This window comes from Ambystoma mexicanum, chromosome 5q (assembly GCF_040938575.1).
Source record: "Ambystoma mexicanum isolate Mex_15411 chromosome 5q, UKY_AmexF1_1, whole genome shotgun sequence".
NCBI lineage: Eukaryota > Metazoa > Chordata > Amphibia > Caudata > Ambystomatidae > Ambystoma > Ambystoma mexicanum.
In genome coordinates, this window is record NC_090933.1 from 413,483,388 (window position 1) to 413,496,625 (window position 13,238).

Consider the following 13,238-nt stretch of genomic DNA (forward strand, 5'->3'; position numbering starts at 1 on the left):
TGGTTCTGGTATTCATAAGAGTCAAATTGGAAAGATGGAGCCGTCTACCTCTCTCTGCAGTGGGCAGAATTTCACTACTGAAAATGGTAATCCTACCCAAGCTCCTATATCTATTTTTAAACATCCCTGTTTCACTATCAAGGGTGTTTTTCCAAAGCTTACAGGGGATGTGCATTCAGTTCATTTGGGCAGGAAAAGTAACTTGAGTGGGATGAAAGATCCTAACTGCCCCTCTTGAAGAGGGACAACTGGGAGCCCTCGACAGGATTAAGGTACTACTTGGTGGCACCGGCACATTATCTCACCTTTTGGTATGCAAAAGGGCCAGTTAGGCTGCATGTCAGTGTGGAGAGAGCAATTCCATCCCAAGCATTACTGTCGGCATTGGTTATTACCACCACACCCAAGAACAAGAAGGAAATTAATGTGATAATAAATACGCATAAGGCCTGACTTGCATATTAAGGTGGAGCCGACAGGCTGTACTCGCCCCACTTTCCGGTGCGCCACATACCAGGGATTCCTCTCACTGCAGAGAGGAGATATCTGGAATTGTTTGCTCGACTGGGGATTAACTCTTTTGGGGACCTCGTACCAAGGGGTATTTTTCAGGAGGTACAATATATTAAAGAAAAGGGGGAAGCTCCCCACTAAATATATTTATGTACTTTCACCTCTGAAAAATGTTAAAAGAATTGTTTCCGTCCTTTCCCCAATCAACTGCTGAGTTCTCCCCATTAACAGACATAACACAAAGTGGGGAAGCAAGGTTGGTGTCTTTTTTGTATAAAAGTGTGGGAAATAAAAAGCGAGCTCATGCTTGAAACTGTGCTCACGGTGGACCAGCAATGGAAATATATGAAAAGACTGATGAAATCGGTACCAATACGATACAGGCTATATCCAATCCATTTTCAATTTGCTTATCAGGCTTACTGTACTAGAAAGCTCCATAAAATCTCCCTTGATATTCCAGATGCATGTGGTATGTGTAATACTCCTGATGCTGGATTTCTCCATATCAGTTGGAGTGTGCTAACGTGGTCGAATTCTGGCAGGAGGTTTTTAAAATAGCCTAGGAGTAGAAGATGAGGCATCCCTGCTGATAGGGCTGCTGGGATGGATTGGAGAGGTGAAATTCCACCAGGTATGAGTCAATTCTGGGGTATGGTAATGGTTCTGGCAAAGAGATGTGCTTGGATGAGGGGGATCTGCTCCAACTGCCAATAAATGGCCACGTGAAATAGCCAAATGTATGGCGTGTGAGACAGATGTTTCTAATGTATTGCCACCAAAATGCAGACCTAGAGACATATGGAGCCATTGCAAAATATATCTGCTACAAAATGAGGTAGGGGAGTGGGAATCTATCTGCAGCAGACACTGAAAAGCACTTACAAAAAGAAGTAAAATGTGCTTTCAAATAGTTGACGATACATATCCTGCTATGTTTACTGATGCACTGTCTGTTTTGCTAAAATTGTGCTGTGGCTGGAAAATTCATGAATAAAGTTGTAATAAAGATTCACCACTTGTAAGAATCCTGAGAGTATCCTCACTCCTAAACCCCCTGGATTCTCTTCTGAGGTGGCCAGGGAAAGGCCATTGCACTTGGATCTTGACCCTGGGGTGGAGAAGAGAGGGAGGACCACCTGGGTAGAGAGTATTTGGGAATTGGGAGTGGGGCACACCCAGGCTAGATATCGTATGCCCCTTCCCCCCCCCCAACAACATACCCAACCTTTCCCCGATTTTATGGGTTATTGTAAGCCAGGCCCCCTAATTCTCCCTCATGTAACACTTGACAGTACTGGGATGAAGGAGAGGCAACTCAGAGTGATGAACACTATAGCATTTCACCATTTCATTTAGGGCTGGGACGAAGAAGATGCCTGCAAACTGTTGTGAAGGTCCAGCAAGTCCCCTTAACCATGGTCAGGCAATCTTAATTGAAGCACACCTGCAACCTGTTAAAGGGTTGCAGCTGCATAAAATGAGAGAGAGAAAGCACCACAGTGAGGAGCAGCAGAGAGGCCTATGCGATCAGCTGGGAACCCGGCTGAAGGAGAGGCAAGCCGTTGGAGGGAACTGCTGTGGGTCGGTACACCATGTGCAGCACACCAAGACGCAGGGGACTGCACAGAGAGGAGGTCAGAGGAAGTGTTGCGTGGGAGATGGGGCTCCATGAAGCAGACTGAAGGCAGAGAAGGGAGCCGTGTGGAGAGGCTGCCCCTTTCCCTTTGATCAGAAGTGCGTGTTCCCCTGTATCAATGTGCCGACACAAGACTGTCTGAGGGGCAGGAGTTGGACCCCTTACATCAAAAGCAGAAATGTGTGTGCTCCGCACTGCTGAGAGAGCTATTAAAGAGACGAGTGAGTTTCTATCAGATGAGAAACACGATGCGCGAATGACTGAACCTTTCCATTGTTACAGAATATTTTTATCAGAGTGGTCTCGTGTCTCAGATGAGAGCATTTTCGAAGGTCACTGGCTTAAGGGAATTTCCATTGTTGACTGTTGAAGCGCAAGCAATACTTTGTATCACAGTGGCCCTGTGTCTTAAGAAGAACGGTTTTCGAGAGTCTCTGAGTGCTGGACATTTCAATTAAAGTGAAACGAGCGTATATTAAACTGCGGGCTGAATGAAATTGAACCCTAAGCCAAACCAATGCCTACTGAATACCGAACAGAATGAAAACATAACAATTCAGCAAAACTATTGCATGTTGAATTCCCAAGTGAATGCAACTTTAGAATTAAGCAAAATGACTGAATGCTGAATTTCAAAGTGAATGGAACTTTAAAAATTAAGCAAACCCATTACATGTTGAATTCTGAATTTAATGGAACTTCAAACTTAAGGAAGATTGAATTAACCGATCTTTAAAATGGAGCAAAAGAAAGGTGCAGTGAATATCAAATTAACGGAAAGGTTCAAACGCATGAATATATATTGAAGAGCTGAATTAAATGAAATCCTGATGTTAATCCTATTACATGAAGAAAGGAAAAACAGTGTATGGGCCCAGGAAATAGATAAAGCAGCCAAGAGGCCCACTTGTTTGTGACGATGAGATGAAAGACTTGGGGAAGGGAACCCTGAGACTTGAGGAACTACATTTGTTGTCTTGGGGACAGAGCCTCAAGAGCCTTTTTGTTTCTGAACTGTGTTGCTTAGAACTTACGTAAGGGCACCCCGAGGATTGTTTAAAAACAGTATAACCTTGAACATAAGAAAAGATACTTTGAGACTTTTTTCTGGAACTGGTTTTCACTTGGGTAAGGGAGCTGGAAAAAAGCTGCAAGCTGTAAGGAACTCTGAATGTTATTTTTTAACACTGTTTTCCTTGGGTGCTGACATCCATACACATTGTATAGGTTTAGTTGTGAGGGCAAGTATAGGTTTTGGACACAGACAGATTTTTAAGTGGAACTCTTTGACTCAGACTTTCCTTAGTTTCGTTTAGGTAGGGAATCCCACCTCAGCATAGGGCAAGTTAGGCCTTCAACCATCCTGACATTTAAGTAAACAAAGTTCTTTTGTTTGATCTTTGAATCTGCTGTCTGTGTCTTGCCTTCTGATGCCTTCACACACTCCAAAAAAAGGAGCAAGAGTCAGAAGGGCTCCTCAAGCATTTTTGAAAAGAGGCACTCTGTACAATGCATTCTGATAACCGGATTGAGAACTCTTCAGCCACTATGACAACAGACAGTGTCCCAAAGACAGAAAGACCGGTGATGATGTGACACTGAGGACACGACAGCCAATGCTGGCAGTCTTCCAAACATCTAAAAAAAAAAGGTTTAATTATACTTTCATTTAACGTTTTGTGATGAATCAGAGATGATCATCCCAGAAACCCTGGCCTGGACCCCTTCTCCTGTTGCCAGGGAAAGGCAGCGGCTACCTAACCCTGGGGGCGGTATTATGTGGGAGTATCACATGAGGGGAAGTTCAGGTCAAGAAGAATGAGAAAATAGTTTAATTAAATAATTTCCCTAATGATCATACCGTATTAATGGCATATTGTAAAGTTCTAAATGTTGAGACAAAAAGGAATATAAACATTATGGACTCCAGGTCCCATAATGCTTTGAGGACTGAGACAAGGAAGAGGAGCTCAGAGGTACAGAATTGTAGTGTGCAGTATAGTGGTCATGATGACCCACACTCGAGTGAGACCTTTAAACATTTAAAGTCCCTTCAGGTAAGGGCCATTGAGAGAGAGAAGCTGTGGAAGCAGCAGGAACATGAGGAAGTAGGAGACGGAGCCACTGCCGGAGCCACTGCCAGGAAGCAGGACCCTGTGTCAAAGTTGTGGCAGAGGTCAGGAACCCTGGGGGATGTAGAGAGTGCGCAGCGGGAAGCGGTACGGAAACTAGCTGTCCTGTGGGCGAGAGATGTTCTCCTAATCCTGCGTGCGGTTCCGGTGTGTGGCGTCCATCAGAGTGCAAACGGAGGAGAGGCAGCTCCAACTACAGGAGACGCAAGCAACGGAAACATTACCAGAGCTGTCAGATGCCTGGGTTCCCCAGATGAAAGAAGAAACAGGAGCAGCGGGTCCAGCAGAGGCGCGAGGAAAGACCAGTGAGTTGGCCTTGGATAGGTGACGCCGGGGTGCTCCGAAAGAGAAAGGTAGTTTTGTATGCTTTGTCGTGTTTGTCTTGTCTACCGGCAAAAAGTGCTTTTGCCACTTTTGCTATTTAAAGACAAGGTAGTTTTCCTTGCATTACAAAACTACAACCCCTCCATTCCTTTATTGTTGCCGTGATCCTATATGCCCTGGTCTGCCTCAACCAAGGTAATACCATTTCCATACTTTGTTACTCCTATATGATATACGCCTATGTATCATAACCCCTGATGTGTACCGTCCTTATTCTACCCCCAGCCTGAAATCCTTCCTTGACTTTGTCTCCTCATCTGTAACGACGATTGCTCAAGCTCTGCCTCACTATCCGCTTCACGACTAGAGTGCCATTAAGACACGTCTGTCCAACCCCATGATCACCAGGCAGGCACGCCGGGGTTCGTCAGTGATCCTTGCTTCACAAAAATTAGCAGGAATCATTAGTGACCTCAGTTGCTTGTCCCTCCTCATCCCATGACGACCTCCACGACAAAGGTCATGGAACTCAGGTACTAGCAACGAGTGCACGTGTGGGGAGATATGTTGGGGTAATGTTAGGTTATGTTGATTTATAACGCACAATACTACCACCTACTGGGACATTTGATATTGCAGTTGATATAGAAAAGCCAAAATGGATTGTCTTGGACAATGTGTTCTTGGCTTTTAGGTACTTTTTATTTCATTGACAGCTTTTGTTAGTTTATTATCCAGAACACCTTCCATGTTATGTTATGTTAAAGGTTCTTGTACCGTGCACTGTTCTATCACACAAAATATTAAATGAATTTGGATCCTCAGACATGAAGGTGTAAATCTTCGTCTTTTACTTGCAAGTTCACCAGTAGTAAGGCACTGCAAATTTCTTTTGGCTATTACATAAATGGATAATGGCACAAGAGAAAAAAAAAGGTAAGCTGCATCACTTTCTAAAATGATTAACTTGGCCACATTAGAACTAAAATTCCAATCAAAACGTACAATTTACTGCGACAGTGTCAGGTCATGACTTTTTCAGGAGAGGACATGGACCAATCTTAACCTGGGACAGGGGCCTAGCAGGCGGTGAACAACAGTCAGACCTGTTCCAGGAGCAGGGTGAGGCAAGTGGGGGGACCCATATCCCTTAAACCCCCTTAGGTGCAGCAAGTGCTAATGAGGGTACACCAATCCATCACATGATGCCTTGCAGTACTTTTTCTGGCCATAACTCTCTTTATTGTCGTTCAGGACTCCATCTCCAAGAGTACACCTAGGCGCCACAAAGAAAACCCAGACCGGAACCCTAGGAATGGAGTTGAAAAATGAAAGCTGAATGGACTAAGATTTCTCCTGCCCAACAGAGATGAGACATTCAACACTCAAATCCTATCATCCCCAAAGAGGGGAATGGGGCTGCAGAAGAGAGACAGAAACCTTCCCCAAAGCAAATTGGAAACAGAACTGACCAGCCCTTGAGTAAAGCCACCTGGCAAACAAATTCCCTGAAGACCTAGCTGCTACCTTACTAACAGAGCCTGAAAAGGGGACAGGGGTAAACATTCTTTTTAAAAGCCTCTCAGCTGTGTATCCCCCACCCCTGGGGAAAAGGCAGGAACAGATTGGCCATTAGAGTCAGGTTAGTGCTGGCACCAATGGAAGGGCAGACTGAACCAGCAGGACCATAGTTTAAAAGGAAACAGAACGAGAGGCAGAGTGAAGGTTGAAGGTGGGAGGTCAGGAAGTGTGGAGGTGGACAGAGGGAGCAGTCAGAGGAAAGATGGGGGAGTTGAGTTAAATTAAAACTTGACTCTGGTATTCATAAGATTCAAATTGGAAAGATGGAGTCATTTACCTCTCTCCGTAGAGGGCAGAATTGTTGAAGAGTTGGTGGCAAAGTTAGAGCAGTGTAAAGGTGGGGTGTTCATCGTGAGAGAGTGGTACCAGTTGCATGTGATGTAGTGTGGGGGGGGGTGTAAAATCTGAGTGGGCGGGAGAGGGGAAGAGGGACAGGGTGAAGGACAGGGAAAGGGAGAGAATGAATGGTGGGAGGATGTGGAGAGAGTGCAAAGCGGTAGTGGCAATAGTGGTGAGGGCAGAGTAACACAGAAGGGGTGAAGGTAAATGCAAGAGATAGGTGGAGAGAGTGTGGTAAGGTTAGAGTATAGAGGTGAGCAGGGCACCATATCCCTTGGATTGTGAGCGGTGCAAAAGATCCCTCACTAGGGTAGGGGGGTGTGGGAAGAGAGGATAGAAGTAAGGGTGAGAGTGTGACCATCAGAGTGAGAAGTGAGGAGAGAAAGGGAGTGGCTGAGAGAATGACTGGACCAGGGTGTCTGAAGTCAGCACACTTGAACCATCAAATTCCATTTAGAAACCTGGGTAACTGTCACGTCAGGGCACCTTTAGAAAATTCCCAGAGGGAGCCAGAAAGATGAGATTTGCCTTGAGGCCTTCCTGACCATTGGAATGAGATAGTACTGTTACCTATCTCTAGTTTCAAACCTCGGGCTAGGGAAGCCTGGGTTAGGAGGTGGGAGCTAACGGGAGGTAGAGTTAGGGAAACCCTTAGAGCCACATCTAACAATTTTGAAATAAACACCCTTGAACCTACTTTCGGTGTCTTGGAATCAGCATTACTTAATCCTCCAATACTTAATAGTCACAAAATATATTCATAGGAGGGACCAGAAAAGTGTTTTTATAACAGACATCCCTTCTTTTCATACGTGGCATCTTTCCCTGTCTTCCCATATTTGCCTGCCTTCTTTGCGACTTCACAACTTTCCAGCATTCTGCCTTGCCCCTTCCTTAAGCTCAACCTTCTATGACCTCCCTTCCTTCCCCATCTTTTCTTTTTTTGAACTCCATTTCTGACTTTCATTCAGTATCCTCTAAATTCCAAATTCCTAACACGCTGAACACACTGCGGGCAACAGGCCTTTGCTTCCAAAAAAGATACATAAGTATTTATCAAAATGGTACAGAGCAAGAGAGCATGAGCTTGGTGCCAGGAGAAGAGAGGCAGCATGGAAAATTGAGTAGGGGAAGCAACGTGCATGCTCAAAGAAGGGGCCAGACAAACAGACTCTGGAAGGGATACAGCAAACGGGTTCAGACAGGGAAAATGCAAAGCCTCAGTAAGGGGAACAGCGAGCAGGATCAGGAAGGGAGTTAGGGTACAGGCTCAGGAAGGGGAGACAGCGCACAGGCCTACGATGGGGATAAAACACAGATTAAGGAAGGGGAACAGATCTGAGGACCAGAAAGAATAGTAGTGCTCAGGCCAGAAAGGAAGAAAATCATGTACAGAGATGTGGTGGGACTATTTGGAAGGACCAAAACAATTCGGCATGATGAAGGGGGGAAAGTTCTAGTGGATGGAGGTGTCAATTCTAGTGGTAGGGCGATGGTTTCCAAGAACAGCTCCAGGGGGAACTGATTCTAAGTGGGCGGCAGCGGCAGGTGGCAACTTCAGGTACAGGGGTAACAATACTGGAGTTGGGGAGGAGAAATACAGAGAGGGATGGCATATGCAGTCCATGGGCATCATTTCTAGTAAACGAGGCAGTTAAAGTTTTAAGAAGGGAATGAGAGTGTCTCAGGTGGCATGGTAAAATTTTGGAGCATTGGGTTGACAACCCTGGGCAGCATGGCCATGGAAAGGCATAGGGAATCCGCCTCAAAAACTCTAGAAAATGCAGCATGACTTTAATACTGAACATTTATAATGCTTTGGCCAAAGGTGATTTCTCAGCCCGCTGTGCTTCGTTTTACCACACTCCCATTGCATCTGCAAATGCCATTTCATATTCTTGATGACAGCACATTATGAAAACCTGTCCCTTTAAAGAGAAATAGTTTTTGTGAGGGATACAAGGGAGACTGAAATATTCCAGAAGAGGACAGGATTGAGGAATCATATATATGCAGTATCTACAACTGGACGGTTTACACCATAGTGGAGGAAGCAGTTCCAGAAGGGCGACAATGAGAAAACTATCTTTTCCCCCATCACTCTCTCCTTAAGTGCCTGCTAAAGAAATATTGCAAGGGGACTATGGTAGAAATAACAGACTAATTGGTGCTGAGAATGAAGCAACAAGGCCGCGAATAAATGTTCTTCGATGTTTGAGCCATACACTGGGAAACAGGGGCACAACCCATTCATCTTTCAAATGTCCTTCTTCTCTTAACGTCCCTTCTTTTCCCAGCCTACCTTATTTCACCATCCTATCAGGCATCCATCCTTTTTCCCTCCAGCCTCTGCCTTTTCATAGAATTTTTTTTTTACTTCCTCCTGACCTTCCTTCTCTGCTCAATCTCCATTATTTCATCTTCAATCCTTATTTTCAACTTCTCTTTTTTAACACATCTTCCATCTTTCTTCAAGCCCTTTTTTACCTTCATTTTAACATTCTTTATTTCCCAGGTCTACCTTTTTCCATACACTGACCACCTTACATTCCTTGTTCTTCCTTCTTTAGCCTTCTTTTCTTCTGCTTCCCATCTATCCCTTTGCCTCGCTCCCTTTTCAAAAATTCTGATTGCAAATTGTTCCTTGCAAACTCAATTTTCCCCACACTCTTCTTCCCTGGCCTTTATTTCCTTAATCTGACCTTGCTTTTACCGGACTACTACCCCCCTCTTTTTCCTCTGACCGTTTCCACTGATCCCCCATCTTTTCGGTTCCTCCTTATTTCTTTTCTTTCCCTGGTTATCCTTTCTCACTTTCATGTGTATGTCACTGCCTCTTCTCTGCACACTCTTCCTTGCTTTTCAAGAATGCCTTCTCTCACTCCTGTTCTCCCACAAAGAGCCCCATAGATTTCTCTAAGCAAACAGATGTCGGCACGGGCTAAGTGTGTTTGTGTGGCTTTGTCAATACTTGCTCAAAATACAGTAAGGCTTTAGTAACAAGTGTGGTCAGAAGAAGGACAAGGGCTCATTTTTGTAATATATGTTTATTAAATAAAAAGGCAAAACTCCTAACTTTCACTAAGTTACTGGGTTTCTCTACCTAACACAATCTAACTATGGGTGCTTGTCAGTCGTCGGTGAGTCCAAACGGAAGAACCGTCCTCTGTCCAAAACTAATCTAACCTGTCCCTGCCACTATCAAAATAACTAAGGCAAAGGAGAACGACTCCCTTCTCCTGCGCTCCGCTTTTCAGTACATTAACTTTAGTAATGCATTCGCAGATAGTTCTTGGTAACTGCTTTGACCAAGTCGTATAACTCAGATATTGGGATTCTCACTTTGTCCTTTACACTTTGTTTATACTTCTCAAGATCCTTCTTCTCTCTTTTCTTGTTCGTTAAACTTGAGACTCTTTCTCTATTCAATGTCCACTCTTTAACTCGTCTGGGGCAAGTAGGGCTGTTCCCAAAGATTGAAAGATTCTTATCACTCTTGGTAGTTATTGGGACGAGGAAGAGGCTTCCTGTAACGATTCTGACTTCTCTCAGTCTCCTTCACCACTTGGTAGTTACTGGGACGAGTATGAGGGATCCAGTAACGATTCCCATTTCTTTCGAACTCTTTGGTCTTATGGGTTTTCTCGTTGTTATGCATCTTTTTACTCTCATTGGGATGAGTCTGACTGTCCCAGTGATGATTCTCGTTGTTCTCCACTGCTCTACTCTTACTGGGATGAGTCTTATTGTCCCAGTAATGATTCTGGGTCTTATGGGGACGAGTATGAATGTTCCAGTAATGATTCGCAAGTCCCTCTACTTCTTTGCTTTTACTGGGATGAGTATGGATGTCCCAGTAATGATTCTCAATTTGCTCTGTTCTTTGTTCTTTACTGAGATGAGTATATATGTTTGAATAATGTATCTTAACTTTCTCTGTTATCCCGTCTTCACTGAGACGAATATGGTTGCTCTCATATAGTTCTTCACTCTTCTCTGGCAAATTTAACATTAAGTCCCCACTGGGACGAGTAAGATGCTTTTCTTGGTTATACTCGGTATCCCACCCCGGTTAGCGTCACCGGGCCTGCCTTCAGGATGGGATCCTCTTCTCTGCGTCTCAGGTTTGCTTCTCGGTTTCCCTTTCTTTTCCGTAGTACCCGCTTCGTGTTGCAGTCGGGAAAGTGGTCTTGGCGTAGTGGTGACTGAGAGTCGGTGGACTGGGAAGTCCAACGACTCTCAGTCACGTCACCACCTGGTACTCGGTTGCTCGTCTCTGGCTACAGTGCTTCTGTTCCTCCAGTTTGGGTTTCACCCGTGTAGGCTGTACATGCCAGCTTCTCGGCCAGCTTGGGAACACTACTGCTTCAGCGTTCCTCGCACAACTAATTTGAAGCTCCTGTGCGTCTCTCACTCTCTGGACTCCTCCTCCTTGATTTAAGACACGATGCCAGGACTTCCCTAGCAGAGCTTCAGAGTCGTTCTACTCTTTTGGAGGAGTACTCTGTATTACCCGCATGATCTTCTCAGTATCAAACAAGTATTTCTTTTGATGTTTACTTAAGGTTTCTGCATAGCAATAACAAACATCAGCTTGCTCCTTTATCAGTGATGATTTATAGAGGAGTGATTTAGGGAGTTCCTCTTTGGAACAAGAGTCCCTGTCCCTTAGGGGGGAGTCTCTCCCAGTAAGGTCTCACTTGCCTCTACACCTAGGTGGGTATCACATAGCGGGCTCACATCCCTAGTCTAACAAGGGAAGGATCCCCCCCTGGGGAGAAGTGACTGAATCCCATGGTTCGTCTCACAAGGCAAAAAGAACACACCTGAACCCTTTAAAATGCAAAACCAGCCCTGAAAGTTGTTCAATGACTCCGGTGGAGTCAAGCATCCTATTTAAATTTGACTGTTCCATGCATAATACTGACATAATACAGACACACACCTGATTAAACAACAGATATCCAAGAAACAAAAACCCAGAGTTTGTTTCCTGGCACCACTAGACCCCAGACAAAGGAATACCCCTGCACTTGCGTGATCTCAATGCCACCTGGCCTAGTAAGATCGCTGTCTCTGTCTTCCCTCTGTTCCCCATCCCTTGCCTCGTCACGCCTTGAACCACTTGTGTATAGGCGCGTTTTAAATGCCATATCATACCCTGAACCCAAGCCCCAGAGCAGAACACAACTACAGGTGTGATCTGGGGATCCCGAAAACAGCTGTTCAGACAGGCCTTTGACTAAGATCCCACAAAGTATAGGATAGTGATGATAAATCTCCCATTCTAAGTACCTGCAAACATTTTTTTTATCTGTGCATCCTGCCATGCATCACAGTTCTCTGAAGCACTTTAAAGAAAAATGTGAAGGGCTTTATAAGATTCCTAAATAAACAATGATTGCTTTCTGAGAAACCTTCCGATTTAACCCCTACTTCACCATTCAGTAAGACGATGAGAAGATGTCCCTGCAAAAATACATTCAAGAACACTCACTAAAATTTATCATCGGGCACAATCACTTGGCGATTAGCCATTCTACAACTGAGAAACACAACTTAGTTACCTGAAAACATAGTTGATGTACTGCTGATCCAGGTCACTAAACAAAGAGACAGACCATTAGTTTTCTACCACCACTTAAACAGTGAAACGTTTTCAAATATATCATGTATTGTATACAGTCAGACTTAGAAATCTGTATTTTGTCTTCTACATGCAAATATAATCTAAGAAACACAGAGGACCTTATCCTGTGTTGTCACTTGATTCAGTTTTGAATTATTGACTTGGTTGCAGTCGAATAATCTGTCTCCACGACCAATTTATCCCCTGCCTCCTCATCACATCTCAGTGGCAGAATGTGTTAACAAGTTAATAGCGATGTCTTCACTTGACTATACAGTTAATGTTTAACTGGTATGAAAATACGCCAATGTCAAATGTTGGATCATAGCACACACAGGCCACAAACAAGACAGCCGCCAGCTACTTGACTTGTAAAATCATCAAGTATGTTTTTTGCAATGTACTTTTGAAATTCAGCCTTCAGTTGCCTCTTTGATTTATGGCCAGATCTCAACAAATTACTGAGGAAAGCTTCAGAATAACCCAAACAATGGGAGTTACAATGCACCATTCTTCACAGCAACTGCATTACTCACCAGTATATAAAAGACGCACCTTGAGTACTTATCACATACCCTGATCATGAATTTCATATTTGATTTTAGCTGAAAAGGCGATCCAACATTGTTCCCCCATCAAAAATGAACATCTTTAGCAATTCATATGGATTTATTTGTACAGTCCATGCACAATTCGTAAATACTGTATAAGGTTGTCAATAAACCTCTAAGGTTTACCCACATTTCTAGGGCTAAATGTATGCTAGCTAAGTAGTACACTGTAGGACTTGCTAATAATTTTTCTAGATATTTTTCAATTTTGTTATGTCTCCATTCATGCATCTTGGGTAGAGGAAATGTGTACTTTGGGGGCAAAAAACTCAAGTAGGGAAAACAATGACAGGACCTTGTTATCCCTTAGGATATCAAAGATGTTTGGATCGACCACCCTAGCAATCAATTCCAATAATCACTTTGCCTCCGATTTTGGCCCTTACTTTGCTGCATAACATGGATTCTATATGTTCTCATCCAGCTCCAACAGTTCATGGATTAATCATTGTCCTTTATTTTTTTTAAAT

General features: G+C 44.0%; 1 protein-coding gene across 3 annotated transcripts in view; it reads right to left on the reverse strand.

The window, feature by feature from the left end:
* The window catches only part of TMEM241 (transmembrane protein 241), a 1,254,706-nt gene that overhangs the window by 445,687 nt on the left and 795,781 nt on the right, over nucleotides 1–13,238 (reverse strand). For 2 of the 3 annotated variants that reach the window (XM_069620899.1, XM_069620897.1), the window contains one exon: nucleotides 12,096–12,131. The exons of the other annotated variant lie outside the window; for it this stretch is intronic. In XM_069620899.1, coding sequence (XP_069477000.1) covers nucleotides 12,096–12,131 — 36 coding nt within the window. The remainder of the gene's footprint in view (nucleotides 1–12,095; nucleotides 12,132–13,238) is intronic. 3 annotated transcript variants of the gene reach the window in all.